This window comes from Equus asinus, chromosome 3, assembly GCF_041296235.1.
Source record: "Equus asinus isolate D_3611 breed Donkey chromosome 3, EquAss-T2T_v2, whole genome shotgun sequence".
In the NCBI taxonomy this organism is placed as follows: domain Eukaryota; kingdom Metazoa; phylum Chordata; class Mammalia; order Perissodactyla; family Equidae; genus Equus; species Equus asinus.
Window position 1 is genome coordinate 66024221 of NC_091792.1, and position 22131 is coordinate 66046351.

The 22131-nt window shown below is 41.6% G+C and overlaps 1 protein-coding gene across 1 annotated transcript in view; it reads left to right on the forward strand.

The window, feature by feature from the left end:
- EBF2 (EBF transcription factor 2) overlaps window positions 1-22131 on the forward strand; it is a 185595-nt gene that overhangs the window by 120355 nt on the left and 43109 nt on the right. The window contains exon 7 of the mRNA XM_014845406.3: window positions 8118-8199. Coding sequence (XP_014700892.1) covers window positions 8118-8199 — 82 coding nt within the window. The remainder of the gene's footprint in view (window positions 1-8117; window positions 8200-22131) is intronic.

Consider the following 22131-nt stretch of genomic DNA (forward strand, 5'->3'; position numbering starts at 1 on the left):
ATGGTGCCAAGAAATGGAATGCAGGAGAGTGAAGATGTGTCTGAATACAGAAGGAAGAAAAGTCCCAACATACAACCCGAAGTCCTCAGGAACTGTGGTGTCAGAAATAAGTGGAGAATCACAGTGGCCCCTTGTTTTTGCACCTCTGTGACTGTTTACAGCCGACTGCTTGCCGGGGGAGCGATGGGGACATTCACTTCGGGAGAAATCAAGAAATGGCTTTGAAAGGAAGTCTGTCAATACAGGAGTCAGAATTACACAGCGGGGGGAGTCGCTCCCTCCTGGTGCCTAAATGAATACGGCAGTGTGTTTGGTAACGAAGGATCTATTGCCAAACTGAAATGCCGCTTCCAGGAGCTTGTAATTGGAGTGAACGCCAATAGAAAATGATTCGATGGGTCCGTTGCCAGTTAGGAACCAAAGCTCTGCATTATTTTGCCTGAGCACAGTTTACTGAAAACAGTGATGAGGATGTCGCGCCCCCATTTTGTTGCTGTTGTTCTTTTCCTGAAATCTGTTGTAAGAGGTTAATTACATGTTCTTTTTTTTCTTTTTAAAATGTCTTTAAAATATCCCTAAAAATTAAGGGACGATCTTCAAGTCGAAATGTATATTAATATTGGAGAGGGAAGCAGTGCAGAGAGAACCAGATTTGAATTTGTGGCAACTCCCTCTGGTGTAATTTTGTTTGGAAAATGGGCCATTTTAAAATGTAGTCAGGGAGAAGGAGATTCAGGGGAGAGGGGTACAAGCATCCATTGCAAAAGGTGAACGAGCTAACTTACTATGAACTGGGCTTCCACCCAAACACTTTGCGTGGGTAACTAATCCTCACTACTGGCCCAGGAGGTCATGTTACAGAGGAAGAAACTAAAGGTCCCTAAGTTTTACAATAAATAATAAGCAAAAAAGATAATAATTGCAGAAGCCTCGACACTATGTGGAAATGGCTTGGTAGAAAGACCTCCTTTCCCCCACCCACCCACCCCCCAACCCCCGCAATGAGCTGCTACATATAGGACTGAAATTATCTACTTCCAAAGAAATTAGCTTGCTGGTGTATTTCAAAATCTCCAATGTAGGAGAGTCTCCTTTGTCATTTGAGCAATGCTTTCAAAGTTTGTATTTAGTGACTTGATTCTCAAAAAATGTTTTTCAAGATTTAGTTCAACTTCTTGTGTTATACATTGAAGTTCTGGATTTTTTTTCTCCTTAGTGTTGATGGACAAATGGCCTTGAATCTTCCTCATCCACTTCAGCGCTTTTGCATTCTCTTTGTAGAGACAGGCTGCAGCTATTTGGGCCGTGCCATCTTTGGACCATGTGGGTTCTTGAGACATCTTGTTTTCCAGATATCTGATGGACTTGCTTATCTTCCTCTGCACACTCCAAAATAGCCACAGAATTTCTAGAGATGCTGTCCCTGATAGGAGTGATAGACATTTTTGTTTGTTTGTTCTGTGGTATAACATGAAGAATGACTCTACTCTCCTTTCCAGAGAGTAAGATGAAGGATGTGACATGATCCCCCGTGTGGAACAATGCGGTACTAGTCCCCTGAAACTGAGATGCTTGGCAGTCTGTCCCACATGTTCCTTCAGAAGAGGTTTGGCCAAACTCCCCCCAGAGCAATGTTTTTCTAAGAGTCAGACAAACCGGAGTTCCACTCCTAGCTCTTCCACTTACTAGCTGTTTGACCTTGGGCAAGTCATCTGAACTTTCTGCGCCTTATTCGTCTCCTCTGTAAAATAGGGATGTTAATTCTCCTACTCTCAGAGTTGGGTGGATTAAGGGAAGTCATACATGGCAAATAATATGAGGTCAATGAATATGGGCTACTTATTTATTATTATAATCATCATAATTAATCTTTTAGTCAAGGGGAGTTGAGCATAGTTGGAAGTAAGAAAGTTTGTTGCTTACAAAATTTCCGTAAACTTAAATTTTTTGAATCTGAAATGGACTTTCCTGGAAATAGCCTAGGTGAATAAGCTTTAATGGTAATATGGTCCTTCCTTAGGAATGTCAATGGAGATTAAAGATTTTATATATACTCTGCCCATATATTTATATTTGTACTTTAAGGGATTGTTTAAAAAAATGGATTACATAGAAAATCAGCTTATAAAAGGGAGTATTTGATATAAAGCTAAAGAAGCCAGTCAGTCAAAAATTTTAAATCGTCTCCCCTTTGCAGGGATCTTCTTGGACCTTTGTGCCAGCGGCCATCTTACCAGGCAGATCTCAAGTACCAGGTGTTCTCAGATGCCCCATTGTCAAGTTTTTAGGATGTAGCAAGAGCCAATGGGGAGTTTGACCTCTCAGCATCTCTTCAATTTTGTGGACTCAATTAAGAGTCTTTACAAGGTTCTTAGAGCATCAAGGCCTTTTCTTCTCTGGGCTGACACCTGAACAATCAACAGATTTATCAAGGGCACGTCATCTTGAGTCCAAGGCCAGGGCCCACTGCTGCCCTTCACCTTACTTGGGCTGCCTGGATTCGGATTCTGTTGGAGGCTTTGGGGAGAGGAATATGTGTTCTCTCTGTTGTCAGAAGGTTCAAAGAGGATATTAAAGTTACGACCTAGACTAAGGCTGGAACATCATTATTGTGTTTTTCACTGATCTCAAGTGGAAACCAATTACTTAGGGGTTTTCCTACCATATAAAGCCGCCATGTGGGCCATTTTCAGGGTGAGAAAATGGCCTTATGGGTGTCCATCCAGCACAGCCCCTCACTCTGCCTAGTCCCCCAAAGGATGTAAGCTTGAGAGTATCCTGGGAGAAGAGAAGCAACTGCCAATTCCTTTCAAATATGATTTTATGATCCAGCCTATACCTACATTTGGTAGGTCTCAGAAATGATATGAGAGTGTTTTGAGGGAACGGGTTTATCTTCTTTTCAGAAGCATGCTCGGACAGTGGAAACCAATTGTATTTTAATTTATTGGACTCCAGAAAAGGAGGTTTAGCAGTTATGCAGATAAAATGTGTGTCTTCCTAAAAAATGAATGGACATAGGCCTTTAAGCATCTATGTCGTTTGTGAAACTATATCAACTCTATAGATGGCTCAGACTTTAGTGATCCAGTCTGCTTATGTGGCCATTGTGGCAGAGAGAAAGAACCAGATAGAGCAGCCTTGCTCTTGGCCCTTGGAGAGTGTGGAATGTTCTCATCTCCACATGTATAAGATGTGGCCATGTCATTGCAGGAGTTGTTTCCAGAGAAGGCAGAATTAGATTCTTTTTAAGGGAAGAAGTTTCCAAGTGAAAGGTATTTTACATACTATTTGACATAGAGTAAGGCTCTGCATAATGGTAGCTGTTAGTAGTGCCAAGTTCACATTCCTGTGATAAACATCCCTGTCTAATCTTCTTCTTGAAAGAAACTTCCATGCCCTCCACAGACTTTTCCTAAAGATTTTTTTGTATTATAATTTTTTAGAATGCCCTATATCTGGGATTTCAAATTGGAGATAAAATTGAGTGGCCTCTTCCACAAATCTGGAGAAAGATTATGCTGGGTTTTGTACTAGTCAGATCATTGGGTATGATCCTGGAGTCTATCATGACTATTAAGTACTTACCCATCCTGTGATTTAGAGACCCCCGCTGCCCCACCACTGAGCCTTAACTCTGCACCCTATCTGTGCATCTAGTGTGAATCTCAGTTTCTATGTCGAATGGGCTGAGGATGCATCTAGAGCCATCTAGGAGCTTTGGTTCTGTTCTTGAACAGTGCTGAATTTCCAATATTCCAGAGATTGGGAGCAGAAGAGATTTTGGGGGTACTAGGTAATCCCCTGGGATCTTCGACCCATGTTCAGGGGTCTCCAGATTCATCTCAGAATCTACAGAAGCATATTTTGAATACTTTGGTTGTGTGCTCCATGAGGGCGAGGATTTTGTCCATCTCGTTTGCCATGGTGCCTGAAGCTTCACAGCATCTACTACACGCTTAATAACTGATCAAATGAGCAAATAAATAAATTCAGCAGGGGTTTTCAATAGTAGGAATTTACTGTCATGCAACTATCTTTGACCTAATGTTTTCCTCTTGGGCTGCTATAATCCTCTCACTTTCCAAGAAACCAGAATCCTTCTTGGGTTTTTTTTTCTTCTTCTTCTTCTTCTTCTTCTTCTTTTTTCAGAATATGTTTTCTGAAGTTTTTTTTTTAAATAGCTGTATCGAGATATAATTTACATCCAATAAAGTTCACCTTTTCAAAGTGTACAATTCATTGGTTTGTAGTATATTCACAGAGTTGCACAACTATCACCACAATCTAATTGGTGCAGGGAACAGAACACCAGATGGACCTTGCTGCCAGAGAGACCCAGGTTCAAATCCTTGTCTCTGCCATTTACAAGCTGTGTGAGCTTGGGTAAATTTCTTAAATTCTTGGTGCCTTTGTTTTTCCCAGCTGTGAGAGGATTTGGACTCATAAAGATATTGTGAGAAATAAATGAGGCATTGTGTATCAAGCACATAGCTTGGAGCATGGCACAGAGTAGATGTTTGGCAAGCCTTCTTCCCCTCCCCTCTGTGACCCCCGTACCCTTCAGCTGCTGGAGCACACAGGCTGGTGAGCAGGGACAGAGATGGCTCTGATGTGATATTCTTGAGCCACCTTCTCCTACTTCAGAAGCATAGAGAAAGGATCCGAAGGGAATGGTGCATCTCGCTGAATAACCTGCCCATCAACCCTGAGGCAATGCCAGCTCTGGCCAGAGCATCAGCCAAGATGCCCCGTTTTCCACCAATCAGCTATCCTTGATGATTCTTCTTTCTCAGTCTCAGTCAGTGGGTTTGACTTATTGCAGAAAACCCCCCCACACACCCCTGTTGAAATTTAATAAGTTCAAAATAGTCAAAATAAGTAAAAAATAGTCTTTTTGTCTTCAGTGATTTCTTCCCCCAATGTAGCCATTTCTGGAAGGTTCTCAACTCTACACATTTTTCTTTGCAATCATAGAATATTAATGTTGAAGGAGCCCTAGAGATAATCCAGTTAAACCCTCTTTTTAACAGCTGAAGAAACTGAGGCCCCAGGAAGTGAGGTAACTTGGTTACATAGTTAGTTGGTAGCAAGTCGAGACGAGCACACTGTCAGCATTTACTAAATATTTGTGGAATGAAAGAATGCCTTTTGGTACATTATATCACCACGGTTGACCTAGGAACCAGACTGAAATCTAAGGGCTTGAGTTCCTGTTTTGACCCCACCTCTCTATTCCTCTTTATCTGTAAAGCAAGGATAAACCGAGAGTTGTTAGTGTTTACTCTTAAGGGATGGGATCAGAAGCCCTGTAAAGTGTACCACACTAAGTGGTCATAATATTTATGTAGTCAACATTGTTTGGAGAAAGTGGTAATAGCAACTTCCATGCTGATGAGGATCTGCGCATTTGGTCTGAATCTTGTAATTCATTTTGGTTTCCCGTTTCTGAGTGGAGAGAGCTGACATTTTCCAGGCAGCTCTGGCTTCGGAGGGATCCAGACCCAGGGGATTTGTTCCCTGCAAGTTACCCCATGGTTAATGAATGGTATGGTTAGTACAGGGTTCTGTACCAAGACCCTGAGCACAGTGGGTGGAGGGGGTGATGGGGAGAGAGGTGGAATTCATCAGTAAAAGGAAGAGAAAAAAAATTAGAGATGTCAAAAGTCCCAGAATTTCTTTCAATTAATTTTTAGGCCCACATATAAAATAGCCAGGCCTTAATTTCTGTTGCTAGTCATTTAGGAGTGGCTGTGCCTTCTTTTAGAAAGTAGCACACAATGTCAGAGAATTTTCTCTCTCCCTCTTCCCTTACTCCCACCCTCTTCCACCACCTTCTTCCCCTTTGTGAACAGAATGTATCTCCTTAGTGTGCAGGGGGCTGTGTAGGTTACAAACTCAGACCTCAGGCCAGCGAAACAGTCAACACAGGGTGTTTCCCATCCAAAGAACTGTTAAGGGTCCTAATTTAAAATGAGTAAAGCCTTTCAGCAGGCCCCTTGTTCCCTTAAATCAATTCTGTTTTATGTAAACATTTATCTCCTTTGCACTTTCCCACCCACCACACCCTTCATATAATAGTGCCTTCGTGAACATTAATGTTTTCACCAGATATGTTTTGGAGCAGGGATGGGGTAAGGAAGGGGAGCCGTAACACACAGAATGCATTATGAGGAGCCCAGTGTGGCAGAACTTTCCCAAACTCAAGGAGTTAGTGAGAAAAAGCAACTCGATTTGGTTTTAATAGAGGAAAAGAAGTAAATCACTGACGGGGGTGTTGGACAGATGTGGTGTGGGGTCGAGGGCTATTGTTTGGAGAGAAACACAAGCGAGAAAAAGGCAAGTTCTAAGTATATCGTGAGAGATCCTCTGTGTATTGTAAGTGGCTATAGCTGACTGTGCTATGAATGTGCAAATGGAAGACTCTTCCCCTTCAAAAAATAAAATGTTTGAATTCTGGTCAATCTTCTCTTAAATAAAAGCTGCAGTCCTTTCTAAGGCGCTCCGCTTGCTTCGGGCAGACGTTTACTGCACTTTAGGACATGGGGGCAGGCTGCGAGTGCGCACACCGCCAAGAGCAGTGCGCAGCCCTCCCTGCTCCTCGTCCTTCTGGAGGTCGCTCAGATGCAGACCCTGGACCCCTTCGCACACAGGAAGTGATGCCAGCCTCCCACCCCAGAAGAAGTGAAAAGCAGATGTTATAAAATAACAAAAAAATACTTAGCTGTTATTTCCAAATTCACACCCAATCTCATTCATAGATAGGGTCAAGAGCACATGGCCAAATATGTTTACCAAATCTGGCGTTAAAGAACCTCAGATACCGAAAACACTCTGGAGAGTGCCATGCTCATTCTCCCCTCCTTTATCATTTACTGTTTATCTTCCCAGCAGGTTTTGTTATAAGTGATAAATACAATTAATTGGAGTGCTCTCTAATTCTTTTGTGTGATTGTTAAAAAAATAAATAAAAATAAACCATCACCGTGAGAGCATTTCACCAACCGTTGCTTTAAAATAGAATTTTTGGAAGCATTGTTGATTTCTCCTTATTTTTGTTGGTAAATCCTGGGGAAAATGTATATCTTTTCCTTTAAAGTTCTAATTCAAGGCATGGATGTGAGAGTTCTGAAGGGACTTTGGGACTGCGGTAAAATTTCGTTGTCATAGTAACAGAAAGGGAAAGAGGCCTAGCTCACCTGGGACTTTAACACTGCAAAAGCTGGATTTTTTTATTTTATTTTTTTTTTTAGGGAAAGGACTCTGCAAGTGAAATAAATGAAAAACTTATTGTATTTTGAAACAAAATTCCAAACATTAAATAGGTAAGTGGCTGAAAAGGCCACTTCTGCCATTTTTCTTGGCTGATGTACTTGTCTGATTCAAGATACCTAATTTTAAAATTGCACAAACAGGTTATTTAGGAGAATGTTGGCTTAAACAATATGTCTTATGAATGATAACCTCACACAGTTATTCTGTGCCTTTGTATTTTTCTGGATAATCTATAGAAGGTCTGAAAGGACATTCACACTTGTTATTAATCATAACAACCCCAGCGTACGCCTTCACAGAAAGACTCTGTCTTTGGATGGTAACGTACCGTTTTCTGACTTTATGTACATTGGTTGAAAATCTCAGGTCTGCTTTGTGTGTGAGGGTGTACATGTGAGGTGTGTGAGCATGAGGGTGTGTGTGGCCAGCGGAAAGCCACAGATGTGAGGAGCGCTAGGATTCTGGGCTAATCGTGCCATTTTTAACCCTCTGGAGTAAGACATTTTTGCACGGCAGGAGTCACTGCTGCTTTTGAAGGCTTTTTTTGGAGAGAGAGAATGCTCTAGCAACTTGGGGGTGGGCGTACGCACCAGACCAGCTTGTGAACCAGTTCACAGTCCTCAACAGTCATGAAGCAGGCGGCGCAGGACTTGGGACTGAAAACAGCCACATTTACAAGTTCAAGTTGCAGAGGGTCAGCCGTGTTGCTTCACAGGCAGGGCGGCTGAAATTCCCCAGACCTGAAACACAATCACTTTCGAATCAGATCTAATATAATGCAGATATATTCTCTCTGAAAAAATGTTTACGTAAAAATGTAACACATTGCTTTCTCTTCACAGATTCTTTTTAAAATTTTTCCTCAAGTGCAATCAGAATTGTTTGAAAACAGCGGGAAACCCAAGGGACATGAGAAGGTTTCAGGTAAGGGGCCCTCAGCGCTTTCCTTTTAAATAAGCCATCCAGTTTTTCCTCTCCTCAGCACTCTTTTTCTTTTTCTTTTTTCCTTTAGAAAACATTATTCAGTGATGCTGCTAACAATAAAACAGATAACTGTAAATGATCACCTTCCTCCATAGCACTGAGGCTTTCTTCATTTTGTAGTGTTTAGGCCTCTGCTTCCATTGCCAAAGCCCCAGGGGAGGGGCACCAACCCATGCTGGAGATTTGATTTTAAGCCCTCAGGCTGCCGTTCGCACACACAGCTGCCCACAGCAGGAACCGTGTTCTTGATATTCAGCCACCTTGGGATTTTTCAAAGCAGCTTCTCTGTGCTTTCTGCAAGCAACAGCTTCTTCCTCTCCTTTTCCACCGATTAACTATTCAGTGGGCTCTCTCGGAGTCTTGTGGAAAGCACGGCCCAAACAGCCGTGCTCGCTTTAAGATCGCAGCATGACAACAAGACCCACGGGACGGTGACCCAGCTGCCTGGCAGTTAAATCTGCCACCGGTTTCATCACCCTTGCCACTGATGTACCGAGGATACAAGCTAATAAAAACACAGGGCGAGGCAAAGCGTGTCAGGTTGGAGATGAGAGGGAGCGCAGCCCCGCTTGGCCCCCTTCCTTAATCTTTGGAGGACCCATATTTAATCCACCAAATGGCTTTCCTGCCATTCCTGCCCAATCGAAATACATAGTGCTCCCTTCCCCATAGAAAAATTGAAAACATGTTAAACAATAGTGTTCAAGCTTGAGACCCTAAGAAAAATCCTGGCAGCAACGAGAGAGGTGGGCATTATTAGCTTTCTGTTTCAGGTGAGGAAAGCAAGGTTCTGGGAGTTTAGGTAACTCACTTCTAATCACAGGAAGGAGGTGGTGGAGCCAGGAGCCAGGACATCTGTCTGATCAAACTCCTTCCCCCAGACCAGGGGTCTGCGACGTGTGTGCTTTGCCTTGCCTTCTTGAAATTCTTAATAATTTCTGAACAAGGGGCCGCACATACTCATTTTGCACTGGACCCCACAAATTATGTAGCTGCTCCTGCCTGTCACTCAGAGAGCTTCTGTGGTTTAGGAACAGAATCATTAAAGAGTTAATAGGGAAGATGGGCACACAGACAAGGCCAGGGAGAACGACTTTGAAAAGGAATTCTTGTTATTTTTTTAACCACATCATGGTTATCAATCTTGCTGGGGCCGGGACATGTTTTGTTAGTTATTTAGCATTGTCACCAGCCTCTCTTAAAAAAGTTAAGCCCCTCCTCTCCATCACACGGATTTCCCCTTTGCTGTACGATGTGAAGACAAGTAGAAATAAAAGGAATGAGCTTTCTTGGGATCAAGCAGGAACACTGTGCATGGTGGAAGTTTATGGTACTCAGTATTCCACATGGGAGTGTAAATAATCTCAGTCCAAAAGAGCGTGAAATTCAAGAGAATTCCAGAATGCCTCCATGACCAAGGCTAGCTTTCCCTTCCAGAAGAAACGGAGGCTGGGAAGAGAAGTTGGCGGTTTGGGTTCTTACCTTCCTTATTCTCTAGCATCACTTCCAAAGAGTTTCAAGTTTGAGAATACTCTTGTAAATTTGGAGAAGCTTGTAATAAAATGCCTTGTCATTTGATTTATCCCAACTTTAGAAATGAACTCACTCAGCAAATGCGCCCCAGTACTGCCTGCGCTTCTTCAGGTATTCACCATGTGAGGTTTCCCATGTGCTGAGGTTTTAACAGTTAGAATAAATATTGCTGCCCTCAAATGAGAAATACTCATCCTATGTGAAGGCATTTGACTTTTACAAAGACAATGGAAAAGATAATAAAAGAAAGTTTGTGGGTTCTGTGATTGTCTTATTTCTGGGGTAGAGCTAAAGTCAATTGGCAATTTGTTTTTTCATTTTTTTTAAGCCCCAGTACATAGTTGTACATCCTAGCTGTAAGTCATTCCAGTTCTGCTGTGTGGGATGCTGCCACAGCATGGCTTGATGAACGGTGCGTAGGTCCGCGCCCAGGATATGAGCTGGTGAACCCCAGGCCGCCAAAGCGGAGAACGCAAACTTAACCACTAAGCCACTCGGCCAGCCCTTTTTGCATTTTTTATTAAGATAAAATTCATATAATGTACCACTCACCATTTTAACCATTTTAAGGTGTGCAATTCAGTGGCTTTTAGTATATTCACAATGTTGGACAACCATCACCACTATATAATTCCAGAACATTTCCATCATCCCCAAAAGAAACACCCTACCTTTCAATTCTCTTCTTTCCCCAACCTCTGGCAACCACTAATCTACTTTCTGCCTCTGTGGATTTGTCTATTCTGGACGTTTTGTATGAATGGGATCATACACTACGTGGCCTTTTGTGTCTAGTTTCTTTCACTAAGCATGATGTTTTCAAGGTTCATCCATGTTGTAGCATGTATCAGTACTTCATTCCTTTTTATGGCTGAATAATATTCCTTTGTAAGAATATATGTTTTGTTTATCTATGTATCAGTTGATGGACCCTTGGATTGTTTCCACTTTTTGGTTATTATAAATAATGCTACTGTGAACATTCATGTACAAGTTTTTTAATGAACATATGTTTTCAATTCTCTTGAGTATATACTTAGGAGTAGAATTTCTAGGTCATATGGTAACTCTATCTTTAACTTTTTGTGGAACTGCCAAACTGTTTTCCATAGTGACTGCACCATTTTACATTTTCATCAGTAATGTATGAGGATTCCAATTTTCCACATCTCTACCATTTCTTATTTTCTATTTTTTAATTTTTTAAAATTCTAGTCATCCTAAGAGTATGAAGTGGTATCTCATTGTGGTTTTAATTTGTCTTTCCCTAATGACTAATGATGTTGAGCACCTTTTCATGTACTTATTGGCCAGTTGTATGCTTTCTTTGGATAATTGTTCCTTCAAATCCTTTGCCCATTTTTAGATTGGGTTATTTATCTTTTTATTGTTGAGTTGTAAGAGGTCTTTACATATTCGGGATACTAGGTCCTTATCAGATAAGTGATTTGCAAATATTTTTTCTCATTCCATTGTTGTCTTTTTTACTTTCTTAATAATGTCCTTTGGTGCACAAAAGAATTGGCAACTTTTATACTGTACTCAGATTCTATTAAGAGTATAACCTTCGGGGCCAGCCCCATGGCCAAGCAGTTAAGTTTCACGCTCCGCTTTGGCAGCCCCGAGTTTTGCTGGTTCGGATCCTGGGCGCAGACCTAGCGCCCCTGATCAAGCCATGCTGAGGAGGTGTCCCACATAGCAGAGCCAGAAGGACCTACAACTAGAATATGCAACTAGGTACTGGGGGGTTTTGGAGAGAAGAAAAAAAAAAAGAGAAGATTGGCAACAGTTGTTAGCTCAGATGCCAATCTTTTAAAAAAAAAAGTTTTTGAAAAAAGAATATAACCTTCACTGAAAGCTCTCTTACATGCAGAAGGCTAAAATGGAGAAAGACTTGACTATGTGCTATAATGGTCAAATGAGAAACATGGATCAAGTTCAAAATATGAAACAAAACCAGAGAGAGTAGGTAGTCGTGGTGGTGGGGAGAGGGATCTGAAGGCATGGTAATGTAGGAATTCCTGGAATGTATTTCTCATTCAGAATGACAAAGGTAATCATTTTAAACCACACAGGTAATTATTTCAATTGTCCACTTTTGTTTTATGATCAAACATAGATTTAATCTGAAGTACTCTTTTGTGGTTTTTTGATCTGAACAGAATAGAAATATGAAATATTTCTAACCAAATCATAAATCTAACCAAACTCTGATGCCTCTCTCCCTCCTCTTTCCCCATCGCCAAAACACTGGTGGAACCTAGATTCTTTTCCCAAAAATGATCAAGTGAGAACAAAACCATTATATAGAACTTATTTTGCAGGCTGAAAACTTCTCTTTAATTCAATTTAATTCTAAGTATCATGGACATATAAAATATTTATCGAAACACAGTGGGTTTTAACCCTTTTTTGGCTCAGATCTCTGAGAATTTGGCAAAAGCTATAGTCTCTGTGCCAACAAAAAGCTACGTTTAAACAAAATTTTACTTAAAATGTTAGGGGTCCCCAGACCTCTTGAAACATCTCTTAGGGTTCCATGGACTCCTGATTTAAAGAAGTGAAATTCGTCCAACACCAAACGGGCATCCGCCATATAATTTAACACTTATGATGGGGACCTTCCACTTAGAACTTTTCCTGATGATCTTCCTACTCTCTTGGCTTTAAATGCCATCTATTCTCAAATGACTCCTTGATCCATATCCTCAGACTTCCCCCTTCTTAGAGCTGGAGACATACAGCTCTACCTCCCTCCTGGGCATCTTCCCTTGGATGACTAATGAATGAGCACATGTTCACAACAGAACTCAATACTTACTCCCTGATTCCTGCCCTCCTTATTTATTGTCAAAGTGTCACTTCCTCCTCCTAAGTATCTGTTAAATCCATCTCTCTCTCCTGAAAACTGCAGTAAGCCCTACCCCTACTCCTTGTCTAATCCATCCTCAGCGCGGCTGCCAAGTTATCTTTTAAAACATATCGCTCCTCTGCTTAAAACATGTTGTAAATATCTACTGTCCATCAACAAAAGCTCATATTTAAAAAGGCCTGGCTGGTAATAGCTTCACACCCGGCAACGCTTCTGCCACGCCCATCTCCAAATGTTTCCATATGCCCCCCACTCACCAGGCACACCTCACTAATTTCTACTACATGGAATTTTACCTGGAAGCTTTCCACATGGTCGCCCCTCTGCCTGAGAACACTTCACCCCTCTCCAACTTGTGACTTCTACTTATGCTTCAAGACTACACCTGAGTGTCACCTCCTTTGTAAGGCATATTCTGACTCTTCTTGGCAGAACTATTGGCTCCTTCTTCTGTGCCAACATACCATTCTCCATAAGCTTTGACTACATCATTGAGCCCATTGTCTTGCAGTTATTGTTTATACAATAGACCATGTGCTGATTGAGGGTAATTGATATGTTTTATTTATTTTTGTATTTCTCCTCAATGCCTAGAACAATGCCAGCCACTCCACAGAGCTCAATAAATTGTTATTAAATGAATTTTTACGAAAGAGAAAGAAAAAGAAAGGAAGGAAGGGAAAAAACAAAAGATTTCCAGGACCCCCAACGTATCTAAATCCATGAACCGTGAATGCAGAAAATCACTTCTGCCTTCCTTGAAGTCGAATAATTAGGTAAAACTCTCAGATTAACAGCTCAGTGAAGGAAAGGAAAAGAAATGTATGTCTAGTTGAAGCTGACAGGCCTGTTAAGACATAATGAACCCCAGTCTTTATTTCTCTGTCTTGTGGGTAAAGATCAGGTAGTTGGAAAATCCAGAAGAAAATCAAGCCAAGAAAAGGAGGAGTCAGCCATGTTGTCATTTCCCACATTCAAATTCTAAAATGCAGTGGATGTTGACAATGATCAGGGCTGTTGTTGCCAGCTCACTCTTCTAGATAGGCTACCTGGGTCTGCTCCAAGTCACGGTGAAAACATGGATGCACTCATTCATTTATTCATTCACCCAACCAAGGTTACTGAGGAAACTCTGTGTGCCATGTACTATCCTAGGTGCTGGAGATACGTCAGCAAACAAAACAGATAAAATTCCCTACCCTTCAGGGACTTCCGGGGTAGTGGGGAGATAAGGAAAATAAGATAAATGAGTGATTTACATAGCTGAGCTCTGCTTCTCTATGGTCTTTAAGTGACCTGCCTGGAAGCACAGGGGCCCAGTGTGGGGCCGGTTGTCTCTGTGTTGCCTGCTGGAACTCGGTGGTGTGGTCAAGTACAGGAAATGTGGGAATTAAATGACACCCACCATTATAACAATAGCAAGTGTGGGGGCCGGCCCAGTGGCCCAGCGGTTAAGTTCGCACGTTCCGCTTCTCGGCAGCCCGGGGTTCGCTGGTTCGGATCCCCGGTGCAGACATGGCACCGTTTGGCACGCCATGCTGTGGTAGGCGTCCCACATATAAAGTAGAGGAAGATGGGCACGGATGTTAGCTCAGGGCCAGGCTTCCTCAGCAAAAAGAGGAGGACTGGCAGTAGTTAGCTGAGGGCTAATCTTCCTCAAAAAAAAAAAAAACAATAGTAAGTGTGGATGCTCTTTCTGAATAGTTTTCAAAGTTTTCCACAGTGTCAGCTGTAACAGGACACTGAAGTGAGCAGATGGTTTACTTGAGATTGGGATGCTTAGAGGCCTGGGTACCAATCCCCCTACTCCTCCCCAGCCCCCCGCCTCGGAAAGACTCTATTTTAAACACCCCACTATAGAGGGCTGGGGTGTTTTCTATCATATGGGCAGCACCAACTTGTACATTAGTAATTCTGGAGTCGGTAGCAGGTGCCTTGACACATCTCCAACCCTAGAATCATTTTAAATTAACTCCCTCATTCAAACTTATAGCTTTCCTGTAATTAGGATAAAGATTCTTATTGCCATTTGCTAAACTTTTCTGAGTGACTCTTGGGTATCTCAAGTTCACCCACTAAATTATTCCCTCTTTAGATTAGGTCCACCAAATCATCATTTTGGGTTTTTTTATACAGTTAGGCTAGGGAGAAGACCGAGATTCATATACAGGTCTTGCCATCCTTTGCCCCAAGAGATAAGAGGTCAAGATGTGTGGAGAGGGAAAGAAAAGTCATTTCAGGGCCGGGTTGGGAAAGACGTCAGTGCTGAGGTGATTCCTGTTTGCTTATAGGGATCTGCGCACACCCCGGGGCGGGGCCTGCTAGGAGGGCATCTTGAGGGAACTTGAAGGGGGTGAGGGAGAGGGTTGGCGCTTTGAGAGGACACACCTAGCAGGTCTGTCAGACCTCTGAGGAAGAGAGAAGAAGTGCACAGTGGTGGAGAAGGGGACAGAAGACACAAAGCTGTCCTCTATGAGAATGAAGAAAGGAAGTGAGGCTATGTGAGGACTGGCTGACATCCTCGGGGTAGCTGGATAATGTGAGAGGCCTAGAGCCTGTTAATGCAACATGCTGGATGCAACATGCTCAGGAACAATAAGGAATCAATGCAGATGACAAAGAGACCTAGTCCACACAGCTGGGTGTTAGCCATTAGTCTATTTGACTAAACGATGCAAGAGCAAAGGGCAGGGCTACTCATGTCTTGGAATGGGGCCAAGATCCAGCCAACAAACCTGTACGATTCTTAAACCCCCAGCTCTTATATAAAACTTTTTAATAGCACCACCGTCTATTTTCCTTAAATAAAAAATGTTGAATGTTTCTCTCACACCGGTTGAAGAGGGAAACAAGAGTTTAAATTAACTCCAAATGGTAAAAATTTAATACAGCTCCAGCTGCCTGCAGGTTTCTTCAGTTCCAGTCTTTCAGTTCAAGAGCTACTCCAGCTGCTCTGTGATCTCATGCACCGTTTGAAGGTTGCTGTGCTACCGAGCAGTGGTTTTAAAGCACATAGTGAAAATCACTTGACTTGTGGCCTCTCTGATCAACAGGTGAGTCCATTATCTGGTGGTAAAACAAACCAGATAGTCCAGGTTAAGAAACAGTAATTATCTACTGGAACCAGAAGCACACCTCCAAGGGTCTGAGGATCTTTCACTCAGTGTAATGCTGAAGCTTGGGGAAGGCTTTCTGTCAGTCACTTCAAGCTTTTCTCTGGCAGTAGACCCTTCTACCACCCCCACTCCCTCACTCTTGGTGTCTCAAATAGGAACAAGAATCAAGGTGATAAGAATTTTGACCAACTCACATAGGAATGTGTTTTGAGCTGTTTGTGAGAGAAAAGGAAGAGAAGTGAAAGCAGGCAGTTGCCTACATAACTTTTGGGAAAGGCTATGTCGAATTTCGGTTAGGTGGAAACAAAGCCTAAACGCTCAAACATTTTAGGAGACTCACATTTGAGCCCTAAAACCTATCCCTGAACACATTCCAGAACCATCAGATGCAGAGCTTCCTGGAAAGCAAAGCTTTCTCAGTTTTGCAATGAGAGTGCATAGATTCTTACACTGCTTCTTCATGCTCCTAATTTTTGATGAACGACAGGTGATTCCCGAGGTCCCTAGAGGGTGGATTCAGTGGGAGAGAATGGCCTGGCCAAATTTAGAACTGCGTCAGATGTGTTAAGGCGCACCTGTGGCTCTCAGAATGTTTGCTAGTAAAAGACTGCCCTTGACCATAACCATCCCGCTTGGCGTACGTTTTAGATGGGAAAAGCAATGGGTTCGATGGAAAAAATGAGGTAAGGTGGAAGGAGCAAATGTCCACGGCCTTTGGGGTGAAGGGAAATTTAGTTATAAAGCAGGTTAATGGCCTTTGGGCTCCCTGATGACATGAAAGTCTGGTTTAAAAAAATTGCCACTTGATTTCTGAACATATTCAACTGGTTTTTAAAAAAATAATCTCTAAAAGGTATCCGTCCTAAGCAAAATTTGCCAAAATATGCCAGTAGAAATGCTCTTTGGCACACTACTCCACTTATGCCAATTAGAATTTTTTTTTAAGTGCCAGAATAATCATTTCAGTAACCTCAAGTTATATAAAAAAAGTTTTTCAACTCTTTGTAGTCTATCTCAAATCTCATTTCCGTGATGGAAATATTTGTTACTGCCTTCAGTTCAGGTTAATGTTTCTCACCTTTGGATTCCTAGAGTATACAATGGCCGCACAACTGAGTCCTCGATTATGTGTTACTCTATAGTAGTATTTTCTGATTATGTAGAGTGTTTGCTGTGCTTCCTCACCTACATGCTAAGCTCCTTGAGGTGGTGACTGTTTCTGTAAGCCTCCATTGCATGGAGCACAGTGCCTGGGAGTGTCAAGAGTACCTCTGACTGATTGAAACACAGTGCTGTCTGGTTACTGTAGAAAATATATTCTGAACACGATGCAGTCTACACAAAAACTGAAATATAATAATGCACACCTGAAATTTACACAAAGTTATTAGCCAATAGGACCTCAATAAAATAATTTTTAAAAAAGATCTTTGCAGGAGCTATATCATTAATGCCACGGCCCTCCCTTCCTTGGTGTGAGCAACTGCAGAATGCCCTACATGTGTCCCCAAAGCAATCAACTTTGTGTTCTCTCATTTGGTACTTGATACTTCTCTGAAAAGAAAGTTTAGCCTTAGGGAGTATGAAACAACAGCGCTTGCTAAGAATTCTGGGAATTCCTTTAAAAGAAAAAAAAGATGACAAAATCCATACTTGTGGGGTAGGTGTTTAAAGGTAATTCTGGAGACTCTGGAGTCCAGTAACCAAGAAGAATCTGGGCTTTAAATCTGGTCTGAAAATATGAAGTGTGCCAAGAATGAAGTGGTAGGGAGAAACAATTCACAGTAGCCAATTTGTTTGTAGTTGGCCTGGGTTGAATTAATGGAGGCTTAGACAAAACTGTTTCATCAGATTCCCCTTCTTGACTGTGAGAATTCGCCAGGGCATAAAAACACCAACGGGGTGTTTCTTCTTGTGATATGGACTCCACACTTGGTTGCCCACAACAACCAGAAGGTTGTCTTGATTTTCTCTGTCTGTTTAATGGTCTCTGTGTCTCTTTCCTCCTTCCACAGGTGGAAAATAAAATCCCACATAATAGGTATGCTTGGGGAAAGCTGAAATAACATATATAGCAACTGAACAGTTATAAGGGAAAAGCACATCATGAATTTAATTCCATTTCCAGATGTAAAATGTCATAAAGAATTTTTTTCCATACTTGGCAAAATAACAGGAATTTTTGAGACCATTTTATTTAGCTTGGTATACGTGTGTTTGTAAGTAGGTATCAGAGAGTCTTCCACCGAGTGTTATAAATGCTGCATATTGTAGCTTTACTGAGATTAAACTACCAAAGGCCCCACAGTCAGCTGGGAGGTGCATGATCCTCATTGAAGTGGAGGGGAAATGTGTCTGACTAGTGGGAGAATTTGGTGTGTTTTCAAAGCAAGAACTCTGATCTGTATGGGGAGGTTTCTAACTAATGTAATTATTCTCCAGTGACTAGAGACACTGGGATTCTCGTCTGTTTCAAGGAGCAGATCTTTTAGTCATTCCACACATTTTTCATTTGGACTTCTCTTTTTCTTTTAGCCTCCTGTGTGAGACTTACGATCTTTGTAGGAACACCCGGGTATGAGCTGAGAAAGGCTGGCTGGGAGTGGGCTCCAAGCTGGTCATTCCTCTGACTTACATAACTCAACTAAATCATACAGTTAGAGTCTTGAGAAACATAGACATTTAAAAAAAAAAAAGTGGGATGTTCCAAAAAGCCAGAGACATTTCAGAGTGAGCCATAAAAATAAGCCAAGGGTGGGAATAAGTAGGTTTGGTAAAAGTCTCCATGCCACATGCTATCATTCTGATACCAAAGAAATAATTCCTCAGTTGGAAAATTAGTTGTACAGGCACATTAACGGATGTGTCCACCTAAAGGATAATTCCCACCGTGGCCTTTTATAGGCAGGAAAGAGCTCTTACAACTCAGCTCCTGCTTTATATGAATTATTAGAGTGAGGACATGGGAGTACTTTTGGGTAATGAGAAGAAAAATATAATTTGAGGAAGCCAATGAGTTGTGCTGAGTACTTTTAGCAGATTGCTAACACACTTGTAGATTTTGTTCTTAAAACTTGTATTTTTCAAGGGGAGATACAAACTTTTCATTCATGTTTCTATTTCTGTATAATTAGCTAAAACTGCTGTTTTACTGGATGATTCAAAATGGAAGCTGCACCGTCACTCTCCAATTGGTCTATCTTTATTGATCTGGCCTCACCAAAAATTAGAGACTGCACTAGGAAAATAAGGAATTGCAAAAAGTGAAAAACTACTTTCACTTAAAAAAATGCAAGCAATTTCATTTGATCCCTATTTCTCTTTCTTGGAACCTTGGCTTAAATGTACCACATCATAAATAATATTTGCATGAATATAATTGGTTGTTGCTTTTGTATTGAATTGAAATGTATCAGTTGAGGAGAGCTATAATGTATGATGACTTAGTTTTCAGGTCTACAGGCTCTCTTATTGGAGCTTGAGCTAAAATACAGATACACCAACTATGAGAAACAAATGAAAGCTGTCACCAGTGTCAGCAGCAAAAACCGGGGGTCCATCCCACACAAATTATGGACATCTGTATTCCTAATTGGCATCCTTTTGGGCTGTGCCAGCAGAATGGCAGTGCCAAGAGAGTCTGACAGCTTTAGAAATGCCTAAGGATCAGGTTTGGGTGATAGGAGACACTGATGAGGCATAGAAGTTCTTTTGTATGTAATACTGTCCAAATGTTTGTTATAATGCTCATGATTTTTAGTTTCAGGTACCCCCCCCCCCCAATGGCACCCTTTGTCAATACTAAATTTACTACTTCTAAAACAGATCAGTTTATGATCTTAGGAGAACAAGTGGTATTGATGGTTATATGATGAGAAGATCATTGGCAAAGATGCATACAAATAGTTAATAAGGTAATGGTAAGAAATGTTGACCTTGATTTGTTTAGCTAAGATGTAAAGATTTTTGAAGGTCAAAGGTGTCCTTGTGTAGTGTTTTGGAGTCTAACTGTGTCTGACCCTCTAACATTAAGCTGCTGTGGCCTGCAGTTTTGAAGAGTGAAGCAAACCAGGGGGAAAGAGAGAAGGGGGAGAGAACAGGAAATGGAGTGAGGTGTTTCAGGAAGTTGTCAGGAGTTGACTGATTGATTCCAGATGGAAAAGGTCAGCCTTCGTGACCCAGGAAATACTCACTAGGGGAAAGAAGTTGGCTTGTGGAAGGGGAAGGCCTGGGAGTGAGACGATGCTGGAATGCACATTCCACTTCCTTTAGTCTTCAAACATTCAGAAACTTTAACTTCTCTGAATAGAATAATATCATTGTTGTCATCGTTCATCAGAAAACAGTGAAGGAAGTTAAATTCGAAGCTTTGAATGTACCAAGTGTATCTTCACCTCTGTAATGCAGTTAATCCTTCCAGAAATAGAGTGAATGTATGTAAAAGTCAATATTGTATGTGTCTCCTCGTGTAAGAACAACACCAAACACGTCTAGTTTCACGTGGTGGAGTTTGTGAATTAAATCCCTTACATTTTGCAAATTCAGTTTAATTGGCAGTCTCTTCTAGATACCTCACGGTCTAAGATATTTGGGATATTAAAAATGAGAACTTGCCTCATATCCATATATATACCGCACATGCACATACATTTGGACATAATTTAAAATCTTGTAATAAATTTTGCAGACACTGAAATAATTCAGGTTAATTCCCTTGCTGTCATGAGAGGCCATTGCTAGCCAGCAAGAGATTAAAATTTATTTCCATTGTTAATAGAAAATAATGAAGTGCATCTGAACCATCAGGGTATGTCATTCGGGAAATGTTCCCTTTGGAACTGAGTCTCACTCCACCCAAATGGACAATGAAGAAATCAGCTGGCTCGAGAAAACCCCATATTTTGCGGCAGGAAAGCACAAGGAGCTTTAAAGTACAGTAGGACAAGGAGCTTGTGGGATGAATTAAAGTGGTCTCAGGGAGAATGTGCTTCACTTCCCTGGAATCCTCAGGCAGGCCGAGGGTCCCCTCAGTGTGCCGCGGACAGCCCATTAGCAATTAAAGCCCAAAACGCCCTCTCGTTTTTGGTTTTTTCCAGAGATGACAGCTAGGTCTTTGAAAGTCCATTCACACACACAAGTCATAAAAGTGGTCTCACTCTTCCTTTCTCTCCCCCTTCCCTATTATTTTCAGGGGGCATTGACAGAGGTGGGCACTTGCAATGTTCGTGTTCACCTTAACCGCCTGACCAGGAGACTCAGCCTCGCTCTCCCTTTGACTATGATGCCATCTTGTGCTCTGCTGGGGTGGCCCTGATAAGAACTCGTTCCTCTGTACACTTGCAGAGAGCGATGGATGTCTCCATCTGATGGTGGTCACCACATGGCGGGAGCTTTCTGGAAGAACTTTCCCCAGACTCTTAACATGTTAACGTAGATACAATTCAAAAAGACCTGGAGCTAGACAGGCCGCATCCCTGAATTGTGAGCAATTGTATTGATGATAATTTTCTGAATGACAACTGAGGTTCCTTTAAGTTCCTTCCGATATCATAGAGAGGCGGAATACTGTAGCGGTAGTGCATTCACAAGTAAGGAACTGAAGTGTGAGAGACACGTAGCTGGCTAGGAACACATTATTCTGTCGTCTTTGAATCTCCAGGGCCTGACATAATACCTGACACGTAGCAGGAGCTCAATGAATGCTTTTGGGTTGATTGACTGAAGCCCACTTACGTCTGTGTAAAACTTCTTGTATGTTGCTGTCATGCCCATGGACTAGGCTAGTTGAAATGTTTTGTGGACTCATAGTTTTAGGGGTTCTCTCAAACCCCTATTATATTAAAATATGTGTATATATATACACACGCATTTAAAAGATACCACCTAAAACTCTATCTAAGGTAAAAAAAATCAGAAGACTGTTGCCTTGGTAGAGTGCAGTGGGTAGGATTGACTGAGAAGAGACGCAAGATGACTTTCTGGGGAGATGGAAATGTCCTATATTGGGTTATGGTGTGTATTACCTGCGTGTATCCATTTGTCAAAATTGTGCAGCTAAGATTTATGCATTTCAATACGTGTAAATTTCACCTCAAAGGGGGAATTCATTATACTAATCTGTTTATTTTGTTTGTTTGAAATTATTCATAGTGAAAAATTTTTAAGGCCTATCTAATGAATCTTATTTCATGTTAGAAAGTAGGACAGGATCAAGACTTTTCCCCACTTCATTGAATAAGCAGGGAAGGAGTGGCAGAAAAATTATAAGTAGAATATCAGCAAATTTAATTGGGGAGTAGACAGGAAGAGTCTTTTTTTTTTTTTTTTAAAGATTGGCCCCTGAGCTAACAA